This window comes from Pristiophorus japonicus, chromosome 22 (genome assembly GCF_044704955.1).
Source record: "Pristiophorus japonicus isolate sPriJap1 chromosome 22, sPriJap1.hap1, whole genome shotgun sequence".
Lineage (NCBI taxonomy): Eukaryota > Metazoa > Chordata > Chondrichthyes > Pristiophoridae > Pristiophorus > Pristiophorus japonicus.
This window is the reverse complement of record NC_091998.1, coordinates 24408522-24426965: the sequence shown is the minus strand read 5'-3', so window position 1 is coordinate 24426965 and position 18444 is coordinate 24408522. Positions and strand designations below refer to the sequence as shown.

At 40.0% G+C, this 18444-nt stretch overlaps 1 protein-coding gene across 1 annotated transcript in view; it reads right to left on the bottom strand.

Moving 5' to 3' along the window:
• Positions 1-8972: 8972 nt before the first annotated feature.
• LOC139234901 (anthrax toxin receptor 1-like) overlaps positions 8973-18444 on the bottom strand; it is a 124879-nt gene continuing 115407 nt past the window's right edge. Inside the window, exon 18 of the mRNA XM_070865762.1 lies at positions 8973-11307. Within this exon, the coding sequence (XP_070721863.1) occupies positions 11071-11307 (237 nt within the window). The 3' untranslated portion in view covers positions 8973-11070. The remainder of the gene's footprint in view (positions 11308-18444) is intronic.

Sequence of the window (18444 nt, the reverse complement as noted above, 5' to 3'; positions counted from 1 at the left end):
GAATGATCAGGCTGCACTAACCGCATGTGCCGCTTCATTTTAAAGTATCAGTCCTAGTGTAACGGTGTAAGCCTTGAATTCTAGGACTTTAGCCAAAAGTATGCTTGTAACGCAATTGGGCACAATGGAGTCGGGAGATATGCCTGCTGAGCTAGGCCTCTTAAAGGGAGAATGTAATTTTTTTTTAATTGATTTATTATGGGGGAGGGTTATGTTTTCTGTACCTTTGGCTGCATTTTACTGCATGCATTAGTTGGTTTTGTTGGGTAGTTCTCCACTTTTGCAGTTCTTCCCTCCCCGCCCCGATTAAATACCTTCATTATTCTTGATTATTACTAGCTTTGATGTAGTGCCTTACAGAGGTGAGAATGGGTATTCCTTTGGGTTCTGAACATATTGCTATATGGGTAGAGCTGCAGAACACGAAAGGGCAAAAAACGTTAGTGGGAGTTGTGTACAGACCTCCAAACAGTAGTAGTGATGTTGGGGAGGGCATCAAACAGGAAATTAGGGGTGCGTGCAATAAAGGTGCAGCAGTTATAATGGGTGACTTTAATATGCACATAGATTGGGCTAACCAAACTGGAAGCAATACGGTGGAGGAGGATTTTCTGGAGTGCATAAGGGATGGTTTTTTAGACCAATATGTCGAGGAACCAACTAGGGGGGAGGCCATCTTAGACTGGGTGTTATGTAATGAGAAAGGATTAATTAGCAATCTCGTTGTGCGAGGCCCCTTGGGGAAGAGTGACCATAATATGGTGGAATTCTGCATTAGGATGGAGAATGAAACAGTTAATTCAGAGACCATGGTCCAGAACTTAAAGAAGGCTAACTTTGAAGGTATGAGGCGTGAATTGGCTGAGATGGATTGGCGAATGATACTTAAGGGGTTGACTGTGGATGGGCAATGGCAGACATTTAGAGACCGCATGGATGAACTACAACAATTGTACATTCCTGTCTGGCATAGAAATAAAAAAGGGAAGGTGGCTCAACCGTGGCTATCAAGGGAAATCAGGGATAGTATTAAAGCCAAGGAAGTGGCATACAAATTGGCCAGAAATAGCAGCGAACCTGGGGACTGGGAGAAATTTAGAACTCAGCAGAGGAGGACAAAGGGTTTGATTAGGGCAGGGAAAATGGAGTATGAGAAGAAGCTTGCAGGGAACATTAAGACGGATTGCAAAAGTTTCTATAGATATGTAAAGAGAAAAAGGTTAGTAAAGACAAATGTAGGTCCCCTGCAGTCAGAATCAGGGGAAGTCATAACGGGGAACAAAGAAATGGCGGACCAATTGAACAAGTACTTTGGTTCGGTATTCACGAAGGAGGACACGAACAACCTTCCGGTTATAAAAGGGGTCGGGGGGTCTAGTAAGGAGGAGGAACTGAGGGAAATCCTTATTAGCCGGGAAATTGTGTTGGGGAAATTGATGGGATTGAAGGCCGATAAATCCCCAGGGCCTGATGGACTGCATCCCAGAGTACTTAAGGAGGTGGCCTTGGAAATAGTGGATGCGTTGACAGTCATTTTCCAACATTCCATTGACTCTGGATCAGTTCCTATGGAGTGGAGGGTAGCCAATGTAACCCCACTTTTTAAAAAAGGAGGGAGAGAGAAAACAGGGAATTATAGACCGGTCAGCCTGACATCGGTAGTGGGTAAAATGATGGAATCAATTATTAAGGATGTCATAGCAGTGCATTTGGAAAGAGGTGACATGATAGGTCCAAGTCAGCATGGATTTGTGAAAGGGAAATCATGCTTGACAAATCTTCTGGAATTTTTTGAGGATGTTTCCAGTAGAGTGGATAAGGGAGAACCAGTTGATGTGGTATATTTGGACTTTCAGAAGGCGTTCGACAAGGTCCCACACAAGAGATTGATGTGCAAAGTTAGAGCACATGGGATTGGGGGTAGTGTACTGACATGGATTGAGAACTGGTTGTCAGACAGGAAGCAAAGAGTAGGAGTAAATGGGTACTTTTCAGAATGGCAGGCAGTGACTAGTGGGGTACCGCAAGGTTCTGTGCTGGGGCCCCAGCTGTTTACACTGTACATTAATGATTTAGATGAGGGGATTAAATGTAGTATCTCCAAATTTGCGGATGACACTAAGTTGGGTGGCAGTGTGAGCTGCGAGGAGGATGCTGTGAGGCTGCAGAGCGACTTGGATAGGTTAGGTGAGTGGGCAAATGCATGGCAGATGAAGTATAATGTGGATAAATGTGAGGTTATCCACTTTGGTGGTAAAAACAGAGAGACAGACTATTATCTGAATGGTGACAGATTAGGAAAAGGGGAGGTGCAAAGAGACCTGGGTGTCATGGTACATCAGTCATTGAAGGTTGGCATGCAGGTGCAGCAGGCGGTTAAGAAAGCAAATGGCATGTTGGCCTTCATAGCAAGGGGATTTGAGTACAGGGGCAGGGAGGTGTTGCTACAGTTGTACAGGGCATTGGTGAGGCCACACCTGGAGTATTGTGTACAGTTTTGGTCTCCTAACCTGAGGAAGGACATTCTTGCTATTGAGGGAGTGCAGCGAAGGTTCACCAGACTGATTCCCGGGATGGAGGGACTGACCTATCAAGAAAGACTGGATCAACTGGGCTTGTATTCACTGGAGTTCAGAAGAATGAGAGGGGACCTCATAGAAACATATAAAATTCTGACGGGGTTAGACAGGTTAGATGCAGGAAGAATGTTCCCAATGTTGGGGAAGTCCAGAACCAGGGGTCACAGTCTAAGGATAAGGGGTAAGCCATTTAGGACCGAGATGCGGAGGAACTTCTTCACCCAGAGAGTGGTGAACCTGTGGAATTCTCTACCACAGAAAGTTGTTGAGGCCAATTCACTAAATATATTCAAAAAGGAGTTAGATGAGGTCCTTACTGCTAGGGGGATCAAGGGGTATGGCGAGAAAGCAGGAATGGGGTACTGAAGTTGAATGTTCAGCCATGAACTCATTGAATGGCGGTGCAGGCTAGAAGGGCCGAATGGCCTACTCCTGCACCTATTTTCTATGTTTCTATGTTTCTAATTGACGTGAGGAAGCGAGGTTCCTCAAGGACTAACAAATAGATGCACAAACAATCTTTGAGGTATTTTAGCCGCATCTGTCAATATCCCAGGAGATATATCTGGACATGCCTTCACCCCAAGTGTCCGAGCCAGATAGGCCCTGGTATAGGCCCTGGTACTCTGAGGGAAGCCACAATGGGCTGTGCTAAATTGGATGACGCATTTAAGTGGAAGCTAGCTAAGTACATGAGGGAGAAAGGAATAGAAAGATCTGGTGATAGGATGAGATGAAGTAAGGTATGAGTAGGCTCATAAACAGCAGCATTGATCTGTTGGGCCGAATGGCCTGCTTCTGTGCTGTAAAATTCTATGCAATTCTATGCCAGAGGAGACCTGGTGTTGTTGAGTCCGCTTCACAAGACAGGCTGCCAAATAGTAGTGCCAATGATCAGCGCACTACATCTGGATCATGTAAGGCTCTTCCTGGACAAGTCGTTATCACAGCATGAAGCTTTCATGCTACTACATGCGTCCAAGCCAGCAGGAGACATCTGCTACATCAAGGAGTCTGCAATATGCACATGTATCAGGCATGTGCCAACCACTATGTTTGCAAGGGGCAACACTTTTGCCTCTTTCCCTGTTGAACGAGGCATCAGATGAACAGGATGGGAGGCTTTCAATAGGTGGCAGGGATTCCTTCGGTGGAAAGAGTCACACATAGGCAGGCTATCATTATAACCTATGGTCTTCATGAAGAGGAAGGGTTTATACTTAATGTTCAGGGTGGTATGTTACCACAGAAACATCATCATGCAAATCAATGGCCATTATCCCGGAAACAACACAATGTCTTCATTCTGTGGAATTCCATGATGCCTGTATCATTTAAAGGAGAAGAAACACTGCTTGGATGACTCTTAGGAGAACAGGGCTATTCACTGTATCCATGGTTACTGACCACACTATAAAAACCCCCAATAGCAGACAAGCACTTTGGCCTGGACACCCTCAGCATCTATTTGCCATTTCTCAGCTGCCATTTGCACCTTCAAAAAAAGTGTGCTATGCAAACATGGGGAAAATGAAAGAGCATGTGCAAAAGGGCAATGATTGTACATAATGTTTCAAATGGTACCTTCCAATGTGTGTTTAATGTGCATTTCTTTCGGATGAGACATTAAACCGAGGTAAATGTAAACGATCCCATGGCACTATTTCTAAGAAGAGCTGGGAAGTTCTCCCTGATGTCCTGGCCAATATTTATCCCTCAACCAACATCGTTAAAAGAGAATACCTGGTCATTATCTCATTGCTGTTTATGGGAGCTTGCTGTGCGCAAATTGGAGGCCATGTTTCCTACATTACAATAGTGAATACACTTCAAAACTATTTCATTGGCTGTAAAGCACTTTGGAACATCCTGAGATCATGAAAGGCATTATATAATTGCAAGTCTTTCTTTAGTCTTTAAGAGCGAGGAGTACAGTTGCCTTCACCTTGTTGTTGATACGAGCACACTTCTTCCTCTTTGGCAGTCAGATACAAGGGAGCTGGGTGACTGTATTGACTTGGTCCATACAACTCCATACAACTGGCACCTCTGCTTTAGCCCCAAATAGGGCCACTGTCATTTGGTGCACCTAGCACATCAGGACCTCCAACTCTGTAGCATCAAGGGGACCAGTGTTGCTCACATGCCTCAGTTATGATTGTGAACAAGTAGACAAGTGGTCCACTTTTCTGTCATCATGGCAACTTTCTCTTTTAAGGTGATCTGCAGCCCTTTAAGAGCTGTTTCTGTACTGGACTTTATGCTTCCTGGACTGTAGCCTTCTCAAGTTAGAAGGTGGGCATTGTAACACAATATTTGGCATAACCCCCCCAACCGCCCCCCCCCCCCCCTCCAACTATGGGCATGGGTGCACTTTTGTATTGGGTTAGCTCAACCCCATTTATACCTGCTGGCAAAGTGGAGGCTGAGATATATATTAGCAGAAGATGTTGATATTCTTTGTAGCAAAGCCATGCAGTGGATTTGGAAGAAAGGCCCATGGTGATTGTTTCATCAGCCATGCTCCAAGAAACATTACAGGCCTTTATTTTAATTGGAAGTTGGATGTCATTTGTTCTCTTATGGAATAGATGTCACTTTGGCTGGTTCCTAAGGTAGCCTAAAGCTTAGTAATGTTTTTAAAGAAGAGAACGAGAACAAGGCAAGGATAGTTAAACAGTATTTCAAGATATTAAGGAACATTAACTTCTTTCTGTCTCTGAGGAAGCAAAAGAGTTGGCAGTACATTATCTTTAATAATGCACCAGTTTTTAATCTTATTCTCCAAGGTGGTTTTCAGGTACATTAGAGAAGAGAGAAAATTAGTTCAAGCAATAAACACTTGCATTCATACAGCACCTTTAACTTAGAATTTTAAAGGGAGAGGGTAAGGTGGAAAGGTTTAGATAAGGAATTCCAGAGAGTGGTGCCTTTCAGTACTGATGAGTTCTTTAACTATAGAGTTTTCCCACTATAAATTTTTTCCATAGGATTTCTCATTATACATATTTAGATTAGAAGGTTAATTCTAAATGTAAACATAAAACATGCTGCAGAAAGTAACATTTGTGCATAGGCAATGCACACCTGGCCAAGATTTTTAATAGTGTAGAAAATAAAGTTACAGCACTCCTAGGCAACTTTTTTTGAATAGATATTCTACGTTCCAGATGTTTTTCTGGTTGTGCGCTTTCTCGTTTAAGTTTGCATCTTGTATTACTTCTCCGCTTTTCCTTCTGTGATGTTTTGATCCAAAGTCACTTCATGTAACAGGAAGAGTCTGTTTTAATTGTAAATAAAATGTGTGACGTCATAAATTGCAAGGATTACTTTAGTGAAAAAGAAAAAGTTGTGTTTTAATGGGACAATCATGGAGACTCAATACTACACCATTTCAATGACATGTAATTGGGCTCGTGTTAACCCTTAGCATGCAGTTCCTTCCTGCATTTTTATGAATGAAACACATCAGGGACAAGTCAGCCATTACTGCTTAGGCTTCGGTTGGCTATAAAATAGCCGGCAGTGCTAGTTTTAGTTAATTAACCCCACTTTTAACATGTTCCAAAATGGAATAACTAAGAGGAAGACAAAAATAAGACATGCATGGTGTTTTAAAAGTTATTTTTATAAATATACATAAAAGGTAGATTAGGTAGAAAGAGAAATGATAGAATGGAGAAATTTTGGCCATGACTTGCTCCAATTTTTTTTGGAGTAAGTTAAAAAACGTCATTTTTCCCAAGAAACTTGCTCCAGAGTAACTCAGTTAGTTACGATTTTTTTTAGTTGAGTTTTTTTTTTTCAAAAGGCCACTTACGCCAGTTTTGACCATTTATGCCACTTTGGCCAGCTAAAACTTACTCCAAATCGACTTAGGTCAGCGTATGTGGCCAGCTCTGAAAAACATTGCGGGCATTTAAGAATGCGGCACAGGTTAGTACATTTAAAGCACCAAGACTTACAAAGCACTAAACAAAGCACAAAAATAAGCATTCAATAACAAATAAAAAATACAAGGAAGCTGAGAGGACCTGCACCAAGACTTACAAAGCACTAAACAAACCACAAAAAGTAATAAGCAATCAAAAGTAATAAGCAGGAGCTGGCCGTGGGAGGAGCCTTATTCACGCAGCCCCAGTGAGGCCATTCAGCCAGGGCTAGGGGCTGCGTGCTTCGGGCCCCTTCCACACAGTTCGGCGCCTGGAGCTACTGCACTTGCGCGCCCACTGTAGCGCGCATGTGCAGAGGTCCCGGCACTGTTTTCAGCGCAGGGACCTGGCTCCGCCCCCCCACAGCTCGTGCTGGCTGCGCCGAGGGCCAGAGGACCTGCAAGTAGGTGGAGAATACCGAGGATTTTTTGTGGCGCGAAAAACGGGCGTCCAGGTCTGGACTGCGCCGTTCTAGGCGTGTGTGGAAACTTGGGCCCAAAATGTTTAAAATATTATTTTCAATATAATTATGCTCTTTTGTTAATTTTTGCAGCTTAGGGTTTATGTTGTAGGAATAAAGTTTTGTCCTTGACATTAACATAGCGTAATTACTGTAATAATACAAGACCATATGACTCAGGGAGACAATCATTTCCCCAAACCTGCAGTCTATGGGTTCATTGCATCTCTTTTATCAACAAAAAAAGTTAGTAAGTAATTTTATGTAAAAGAATTGCAGTTTATTAGTGATATTAACATTACAGACAAAAGGGAAAAGTACATAGTTATCATCACAGATGCAGAGTTATAACAGTTTGATGCCAATGCTCATGAAAACATATTGAAAAGAAATCTTACTGTAAAACATAATTTTGGCATTTTAGTATTAAAAGATTTCTTTTGTACAATTCCAAAATGCATATTCTGTAGATGTAACAGATACATAGTTTATTGATGAGGATCCTCACATGTATTGTAAATTTGTGATTGTTCTGATACATTTGCAATTACATGTTCTAAGCACCTCACAGTGTTCTGTACCAGCTATGTGACCAAACTAACACATTGCTGGAATGAATTTCAGCACTGAAATTCCTCTCACGATGTTGCCTGACCTGCTAAATATTTCTAGCATTTTCTCTCTTGAACAGAATGAATCACACTGTTGAATTTTAATGCAATGCGATTCAAAAAAAAAACCCAGATAATGCTGGAAATACACAGGTCAGCATCCAAAAGGTTCCACCCAAAATATTTACATGTCTTTCCTTTCTGTGCTGACTGACCTGCTGTGTATTTCCAACACTCCTGTTTAGTTCTGATTTCCAATTGTTTTATCTCAATTTGTTTCAGGAAACTTATACAATGTTGTTTAAAAATAATAAAAGTACAGATTACTGTGGTGATACATGATATGGGCAGTTTAGCTCTTTCAAGTCCTGATTCCAAAGTGGCAATTTTATCAACATTAAGAAGACAATCAGTCAATAAAAAACATTAGGAAACAAAACTAAAAAATGGAAAAGATTTTGTTTGTCAAAAAATTACGGCATATAGCTTCTATAAGAAGTTCTAATGAAATAAAACCACACAACAGTTGAACAGCTCAGACCGAAGTTAGTGTTTGTTCCACGTTGTCCGTAGTGAGGTCTTTCTTTTGAAGCAATTGGTGATAGTTTACTTACTAAATTGACAGAAAACTGGGCTTTAATGAAAGAAAATAAACTATTAGGCAATATCATTTAAAATTTTTGTTAACCGTTTTGCCAAGGCAAGCCCCCAGTGGTGCAGGCTGCCACTGCCCATTAGACAACATCATCTTTCAAGAGTCCTGTGCATCCTTGCACAATGTTGCTGTAGGGTAATGTGGATCACTTGAATTTCTTTTGTGAGTTTAAATCGAATCTAACTAATGGCCTTCACCGCAACACAAAAACAGTGTTGAGGTTATTTTAATCCCTTTGGTCTATGTTTTGAAAACTGCATAAATCTAGGGGTTAAGATAGAGATTAGCCAAATTAATAGTGAATCCCTATTTTCATCGTGATGATTCTATTAAGTTGTGCAACTGTGCCACTGAAACGTTGATGCATTTCTCTTTGCCTTTCTAGAGCTGTAACTCAATTTATGATTGCACAGCTTGTTCACTTACTCACCAAATTGTTCTGCCAGTCCATCCATCAGATAACCAATGTCAAACAAAATTACAAGTCATTAATGGTTAGTTTATAAGAGGGAGGCAAGTAACATTTTTATGTATTAAATGTTAATAAAGCAAAATATCCATATACTGCTCAAGCACAATGATGCTTGCTCCACTATTTACTACTGCATGCATCTAGCATCTTGAGGATTTAGTGGCCACCTTTACTCAGATTCAAGTACCTACACCTAGACCACAGTTTAGTAAATTAATATTTAACTGTCCTGCAGTAAAATTTGATTCCCCTCCCCCCCCCCCCAATATCACAAAACCATACAATATTTTCTTTACCAGTATGGGACTGATGTATCTCATCTGTTTATAAAACACTACAGTAGACATTGTCATGTGTCACCAAAATGTACCTCTGCCCTGAAGCAAATACAGGTAGTACAATCTAATTTGTAAGGAATAAAGTAGATAACCAGAATTGTATAATTTGATGTGGTCTGGAAAAGGATCTGGCCTCTTAATATTTACACTGAAATAACTATAAAGTGCTTAACATCCAGCGGACAAGCATTTCCAAAACCAGATTAAACTCTTAAATGTTTTCTATGAGCTATTATCTGCAGTTTAAATTGTTATGCAGATCTTGGCACAAAGAACAATCCTGCTGTTTGGAAGCTAGCTAATAAATTCTATAAGAAGAGCAAGTTCAACTATACATGTTTGAAGAACAGAATAACTTGGGTCACAACCTGCACACAATTCAACAAAGTCCCTCTGCAACATTTTAAAATTCAAGGCTAGCAAGAACGTTGCCTAGATTAGGACTATTGTTTAGGTAGAGTACAGTTTAGGGTCACTAACCATATACAAAAGAACTCAAGTATAACTGAAATCACCGCTCAAAGTCCTGTGAATTAATCAATTACGAGGTTAATCATTGTCAAATAGCATCAACCAGCAACTTTAAAAAGTTGTCCCACAGGTCAACTAGCCTTTGGCTTTAACCACATTAATTATCTACGAGAACCCCTTCCCTAGCTATGGCTTCACTTTGTTAGAACATCTATCTTTAACTATAAAAAATAAACAAGAACCTAGTTACCTTGGAGCTGATGGTCAATTACTATGATCTTGCACTCTTAAGTATATGGCGAATGTGAAGAATGCTTAACAGTATCACCTAATTAAATCTGTAATAATAGTACTCTGAAATTGAAATCCTGCCCTTGAATTTCCTGCGTACTTGTGCATGTCTTTGGGCGCAATCGGGGTGGCAAAGCAAATATGCAGCCTAAAAGATTGTGAAATTTGAAGCGTAAGTGAGTTGTGTGCGCAAGTAGAATACGCCCAAAACTCCTCCATCTATCACAATCATTTATTGATCCCTCTGCCCAAATGCATCTCTGCCCATAATGGTCTCGCCCCCAAGTTACAGAACCTCGTATGCGAGTTTCTATAGTTGTGCTTGCTCAGAGGCACTCTTCAAAATACGACCAGATTTTCAGACACAGCAGGAATGTCATTTTTCTGGTGTTTTATTACAATTTTTTGAGTGTATGTTTTATAAATTTATTCTCACCGCGACCTTCTCTGTAATTTCTGCTTCTTTGAATGCATTTTTATTGCATCAGTATAAGTGACAATAAAAAATGAAAAGCTTCTCTGACTGCGGATTCTTAAAACATGCTGCGCCTTTTCTGCATGAACGATGGTTAAGTGAGTTGAAACATTAATTTAAAGAATATATGGTATGGGTTCAGCGCTTGCCATGGGCTCCAATTGTTTATGCTGATTTACGCCAATTTTTACTTTCGATGAATTGAGATTGGCAGGAAATCTAAGCGTAATTTGGCATTGGCAAAACAGTGCGGGAATAGGCGTAATTTCGGATGCAACTTCTGGGTGGCGCCTCCGCAGGAAATTCAAGGCCCATGACATTTGCAGCAGATGGTCAAAATGATCACTATCAGCATCAACACGTATTTGAGCATCAGATTCATAAAGTAGTTGTTAGTGATTTTTTTAATATAGATCTTTAAACAATATTTTTTAACTTTCAAAAACAATGCAAATTCTGTCCTGTGCATTAAATTTTCAAAAGATAAAAATGTAGGGTTTATTATAATCTGAAATCAATCTTATAAACATGCAGAATTCTGCTGGTTCAAACATACCAATAGTACATTAGGTGGACACAATATCATCTTTAACTCTAGAGCGAGGTTTTACTGATTAGGGTTCTCCAGATGGAAATTTGCTGCACAGCAACAGATTTTACCCTCTCAAGGAAACCCATAAATTGAATAAATATTTGGTTTGAAGTCCAGTAGTATTTCTCCATTTATCCTGGTCTTTTCTTTCTTCTTCACGGACTTTCTTTTTAACAACATAAATCCTGGTGAGGTCAGGTTCTTACCGCAGGGCGAGGAGGAGGTCGTGAAGGAGGGGGGGCACGAGATGGTGGTGGTCCAGGAGGTGGACTCCTCACAGCTGACCTGGTTGATGAAGCAGGAGGACTGGGAGGTTCAAGGGTTAAAGGAATATATTCAATGTGAGGTGGGGGCGTGTGAGCAGCAGCAATATTGCATGGAGGAGATGGAGTTTCATTTTCTTTTACTCTGGTGAAGTTTATGCAGCGACCCTGATTGGAAAAGAGAAATAACAAAATTACGATCTGCACGTGTTTGTTCCTGCACTGTAGATGAAGGTGCCCCAGGGAACAATGGAGCATAGCAGTGGAATCTGTATTTTCTTTCACAACACTATTATTTGCAACTACTGCTTAAAAGAATCGTCAGCATTTTTTCCAATCAGCAAAATTAAGGTTCAATTTGCATTTCCTTTTATTTCTATTTAAGCTTCTTGCATGATCAATTGTGTTTATGTGTAAGCTCACTCTCAGCACAAATTTGCTTTTAGTTAATTTGTTGTTCTGGATGCTTCTTTGGTTTAGTTATGTTTTTGACTATTTTTTTCTACATACCAATGTATGTGTATACAATATCTACATATAAGAGAGATATAATGCATAGCTATGAGTGATTACAATCCAGTAATATAAATTGAGCAACAAATCACAAAAGCAAACCTGGAGTAGTTTATAACCATCGTCTAAACTTGGAGGTTAATTTAAAGTCTTCAAGTTGCACTCAGATCCCTGCCCTTAATGAATAGGTTTCAATTTTGTGTGAGGGCTTTTTTTCCAGTTTTTTACCACATTTTGTTCCTTCAATACAAACACAAACTGCTAGTCTGCTCCGTGAGCTAAATAAATTATATTCGTACAAAAAGGACTAATAATTATGATAGCATGATTGAAGAATTATTCAATCTACTATTTATTACAGAGAATTAATATTTTATTTTAAAAACTTGTAATACTGCAGTATCTGTTGTGATCCCATTATCCATCAGACTCAGTAGTGTGGATTTTTCACTACCAATCGCCCTTTGTTGCAGCATAAATTGGGTGGCTAGTAGTATGAAATGGATGAACGATGCATTCCTCTCATAACTTTGTCCAATTTTCACCACAGAGTATGTTTTTGGGGGAGGGTGGCGGGGGGTGGGTGAGTGATTACCAGTGGTACAGTAAGAGTCAACCTCAAACAGGCTGATGCTTCCTTTAAATATTCGTTCTGGAGCAGAGACATCTTGCTTGCCATGTCCTAAAGTTCACGGATGTTGGATGTATTTCTAAAGGATGCCCATGTGACAATTGTTGGCTTTTGGTGATTCCAACACCATTACTGGCACCTGCCTGAGCTGTTTGGAAGAGGAGGAGGACCTATGGAAGGATGTCAGGCAAGTTAGGCTCTTTCATGAGACTGCGTATATTTAGATCTGTTCAGCTTCCCGAAAAGGTTTCAAGCTTTGAAATAAATGGTGTAGACTTTAATTCTGGCAAGCCATTTTAGAGTTAACCAAGTATTTTAATTACAAGAAACCTCTGGGTACTCTGTGCCCACCAATTGAGAACTTCACCCAATCTTAACCTTAATACTCACATCCACATCTGTTGACAGAAATGGCTAGACCTTGCTTTGGCAGATAATTAGTGCACTCAGAGGCTCCTCTTCCCAAAGGAAGCTGGCACAGCAGAGCTGATGGCACCACTGAGTTCAGTGAACATCTGACTAACCGTGTGCTTCCTCAGAAGTGCCGCCAATCACCAGATATCATGCTTGCAGAGGCACTGCGTGAAAGACGATATGCCAAGGTGATCAACACAAAAGTGCAAAATCACCCCCATAATTCCTTCCCGATAGTTCCCGATAATAATGCACTTTGTAGTTTGGTATGGAGCATTAAGTCCAGGAAGATCTCAGCATCTCTGATCTAACTCGAGCTAACTAATTTCAGCCAGTGCACTGTAATCAACCTCACCATCTGCAAGTATAGACAGATTAACTTTTCTGTGCAAAATGTTCAAATATGCTTCTGCTTTTGGAAGATAATTTTCCAGGCAGAAGCAGTGTACTAAAGTCTGAATTAAACTGCATCAGGAAAGTATGCTTTTTATTGGCAAAATACAACTTGGGTATGAAGTTTGTTGAATTTTACTAAAAACCAAAAGACAGTTGTAACCTACATGTTGGTCAGTAGACATATGACTAAAATGAACATCTAACATAGATAGGTGTTCAGTAATGCCTGTGGTGTGTGTACATGCAATGTTGTGTTCAGGGATCAGGGATATTGAGCTATTTACAGTAAATGATCTATGTTCTTTTTCACCAAACCTATACCAATGATTCCCAGATATGTAGAGAGAAAAGTGAATACCAACACAGGAGTTAACACCTTGGATACTCTGACATTCAATTTGAAAATATCTCTTATATCTGTTTACATTTAATGAATAAAGTGAGAAATACAATGTGGCTGATTATTGTACGGCTCCAATATATGGCAAGTACTGAAACACCATTGGACTGTTTCATTATCAACAACAGTAAACATTGACTTAAAAATTACAAACGTACACACAGGAGACAAACTTGTCCAAACAAGTTGTCCAAACACTGCAGAAAAGGACTAGCAAAAAAAAATTATTTCAATCTGCTTTGAAGATCTGATTCCGCTCCCCGAAGTCTTTGTCACCTTGCACAACAGATTCATGAGCTGCCTGTTTACATATTTCCCATGCAAATAAAATATTTGGCAGCAAACACCATACTTCAAAGTTAAATACATTCCATTCCTCTCACTGACAGATTCATTTGGGAGTTTTATTTGCAACAACCTGATATTTGTCTACCACTTTTTCAGACGTCTTATTCAGTCTGATAACTGTGTCCTTGGTTCAACCAGCATTAACCTAACAGTCTTTTATTTCTTTTAGGTTTTGATCTGCTAGGAAATCATTACATTGCAATCAACAGGGGCAACTTGCGATGCAATATCAAAACACTGCTGATTTAAACTGTGCATATGGGTGTGTAATTTGGGCTTGTTAGTTGATATTAACTGTTACTTATATTAATATAGCGTGAACTAAAAATGGAAAATGTTGAAACTAGCAGGTCCGTCAGCATTTGTAAAAAAAAAGGCAGGTTATGATGTTTCCGATGTCTACCCTTCATCAGATGCTGACTGACCTGCTGTGTATTTCCAGAATATTCCGTTTTTTTAATTTCAGATTTGCAGCATTCATTTTTTTTCTCCATTTTATGTCAGTGTGGTATGTACTATGTGAGAACTTTAGCACATAACTGGAATCTTTTCATAATATGTCTGTAAAAGAAAACGTGAATGCTTGACATGGAGCCGACTTTATGAACAAGTTTTTTCTGATATGGGAATATGACATCATGTGCATTAACTTTATTAGCTGGAAACACAAGATTATACTAATACTAAGGGACATACAAAACATTTCAGCACACATTCCCAAATAAAGCTGACTATAATTTGACCTCTTCTAATCAGAATGGATGTGCAACCGTGTAAGGATTTACATACGGGTACATATGTAGCTCAGAGTCACTCAGCAAGAGTTTAATTTCAAATAACTGCACCTCACAATGTTTATATTTTAATTAAAACAGCAATTAAAAATAACTGTGTAACACGTTAAATGTTCCTTTGGGCAATCCACTGATTAAAGAATATAACCACAATTCCAAAGTGTCTGTGCTCATTTCATGCCATGTTAATCAAACACAAAAATACTCAGTCGTAAAAAAAATCATAGCTAACCCATCACTGGTACACAATCAAGTAAGAAACCATGAATCTGTTCAAATTACTCTCACTCCAGTTAAAGTGAGAAGGGCCGTCAAAGTGCTGCCAGTTACTGCCACGCGCTTTGATTACTTGTCAGGCAAACAGATGGAGAGTTTAAAGGCCACGAGCCATATTGTGACAGAAAAGATTCCCTTCTTTGTTTGGCACACTCTTAGGTCTTTGCAAATGAGGGAAAGGAATGCCCTTCTATTTTAAATGCAAGCAACAGTTTTGCTGCCTCTATACTAAGCAAGTTACATCATGTCTATGCATGGTCTTCTCAATCAGTGAAATATTTCAACAGACTACAATGCAACTAAAATAGGATTAATTTTATTTGTGTGTAAACATGGCTAACATCAATCCAAGATACACTTATTTGATCCACATTAGACGGTGTATAGTACACTTTCTACTTAGTTAAACTGTTTTAAGCTAGATCATTGTAATCACCAGATGTGTTGTGCTTCGATAGATATATTGCACATTTCTTCCACATTTGCTTTTGCAAAATCGGGCCTGAATGTTTCCACGGTGTACAATAGGTTTGAGTTATTGTTATCAATCATTAAAAACTGTAGTAGTAACTCATTTTTAAATCTTTTAAAATGTTCAAATTTTTGTTTAAGCAAATACAGCTTCTCTACTTTATTTGATAAATTCTCTTTAATCTGGAAGGCACACTATTGTGTGACTGCCAATAATTTAAGAGATCACCAGATTGCAGTTTCTTTGTAATTTTCAAATTTGATGGGCTGAATGGATGCATGTAAATGAATTCTATGATGGCTTTGTCAGCACGAGGTCTGCTTTGTGTTGCTCAACAATGTGTTGTAATGCAGTACAATAAACATATACATTTGGGCATGAGATAGAATACATCAGAGAATACTTCAGAGTAATCTATACTCAAGAGGACAATGCAGACTACAATCCTTTCGATAAATGTACCATAAACAGATCTTTCCTGGTGCAACACGATGAAGTTGATTTTTTAATATCAGATTTCCACTTATGCAAGATGTTTCGAACAAAAATATGTAATGATTACAAGTCTACAAAAATTCTCTTCAAGTCTAAACGTTCGTGTTTTTCAATCGACTTTGAGGCTATCATCATTAATATTGCACAGATAGAAATCTTAATCTAACAAATGTTGATATAAAAACAGAAATTATTTCCAGGACAATCATTTGGTGCAACATTTTTTTTTTAAGTATTTCTATCGACATAGGCCCAATGGACCAAATGGCCTCTTTCTGTGCTGCAATTACTCAATTCTAACTTGAACATGTTACGCTAAATGCGATGAGCTAAACTGCACAAAGGACAGGATAATGCAATTTGTGAATCCTAGCAGGAATAGATTTTAAATAATTACCATGACTCACAACCAAACTAGCTAATGAGAAATCATGACATCATATTACATGCACAGTACTGAAGGACAATATTTTAAAAATCACAACTGTTTGTTAGAAATGTTTCCAGGGGTTTTCAGATGAAGATGTATTCATTTATATTTCTGTTTTGTGGTTACTTTCTCCATGTATAATTTCAATGACAATCGAATCAGCCAAATGATCACCCCCTCCCCCACTATGATTTCGTAAACAGATTAATGAGGTATGACGGATAATAATTACTCTAATGCAATACCCCTGGCATATTGTTCCCTTGCAGTCTGGTATGCATTAAATCTTTAAACCAAGGTGTCAGGGATGCATTGTTGGAGACTGGACTAATGATCCTAACCGTGACAGCTGTCCATTTCCCAGTTTGCATTTAGTAGCTCAGCCTGTCGCCCCTAAGAAGCAGCTTATCAGTCTGCTTACATTCTGCTCTTCGTGTTTCCATCATTAGTTCTGACAGTAAATCTCTCTGCTGTCTTGAACTGAAGCTTGTTGCCATTCATGACCAACTGAAGACCAGTAAGGCACCATATGGAACGACTCCCTTACCTCCACTCACATCTGTGCAGTATTCATGCTGCACCATTCTGTTCTTTCCCATATGTTCATCCTTGTGTTTGGCTGTTGGCCGTACTGCTCACCAAATTGCCTTTTCTCTGCCCAAGTGCTGAGTCAGCAGGCGTTGCCCTCACCCTGACTTAAGCCCAATCAATCACAGCAATTTGTTTAGTCCTTTCCTAAGGACATCACGCCTGAATGCCAGCCCCTGATTATCATCTTGTGAATGGCTTCATGTCCTTTTTAGGTCTAGCTATTGAAGTATTCATTTCATTAGACCACCTAGATGCTGACTTGTATTGTAAATTACCTTTATCTGCGTCACAAAGCAACTTCTGGTAACAATACAGGAAGCCATTTCGTTCAGCAGTTCTAAGGACTCTGTAATCCATGCTTAATGCTCACTTCCATGACAACCTCTGTGTTCTTTGACACAGTGTTATTTTGCTTTGCTGTTGTAGTTAAAGTGACATTCCACAATTAAACGTTCCAGCAGAGATATACTGACTGAAACACGTCAATGTGTTGTTTGTAGATCAAAATGTTGAGCAATGATTTGTGTTGAGATATATAAATTACACCTTCATTTTGTTGATAACTGATTAGTCACAATTGTGTTTAGTTTATGCATCATTCTTTTTTTTTTGTATTTGCCCCAAACCAAACTGCCAGCATTGCAAGATGCGATTCTTAATTAATAGATGCCTATCATCAGCCAGAGCAAGTATAGTGAGGCTTTCAAAGGAAATATTCTCAATCACAAAATCATAAAATAATTTCAAATGAGAAATGATATTTGACCCATCTTAGTTCATCCATCCAGACTGATCCTAAATGCTACCCATTGCAACCTCTAATTGGTTCTCATTTCCATTACTCTATTCAAGAGTTTGTTCCAAGTACTTGGCACTCTGTGGGGCCGAAATTGGTCGTCCGCCCATTTTTCGGCGGTATGCCGGTGCTATGTCGTTTCATACCGCCGGGGTGGAGTGTGTGCTTTCATCAGTTTTTTCTCGGCGGTATGCCGAGTGGAGTGCAGTTGGCGATGTGCGAGTGGTGAGTCCTTTTCACTCGGAATCTTCGGGTCCTGGGTTGTGCGCACACGCATGCTGCTGCGAAGCTCCGACCCCCGAGAGACACAGACCAGAATCGACAGAGACTGCCGGCCTGAGAGCGATGTGCAGGTAAGTTGGGGGGAGGGGAGGGGTGGAGAGATTGCTTCTTGGTGGGAGATTGCTTCTTGGAGGGGGGGGGAGATTGCTATTTGTGGGGGAGATCGCTACTTGTGGGGGGCGGGGGGAGATTGCTTTGGTTGGGGGGGGGGGAGAAAGAGACTGGGGGAGGGGGGTGACAGGTGAAAACATTTTCACAGGTGAAGATGCATACCGCCGACTGAAGATCAATTAAAACCACCTTTTCCAGGGCAGTCTGCAGGGTCGGCGGTATGCTGGTGGTAAGTCAACAATTTGGCAATTTTGGGCGGTATGTCGGCAGTGTGCATAGGCGGACGGTCTGCATACTGCCCGGCGGTATGTCGCTGATGAATTTCCCGCTGGGTGGTATGTGGGCGGTATGTTGGT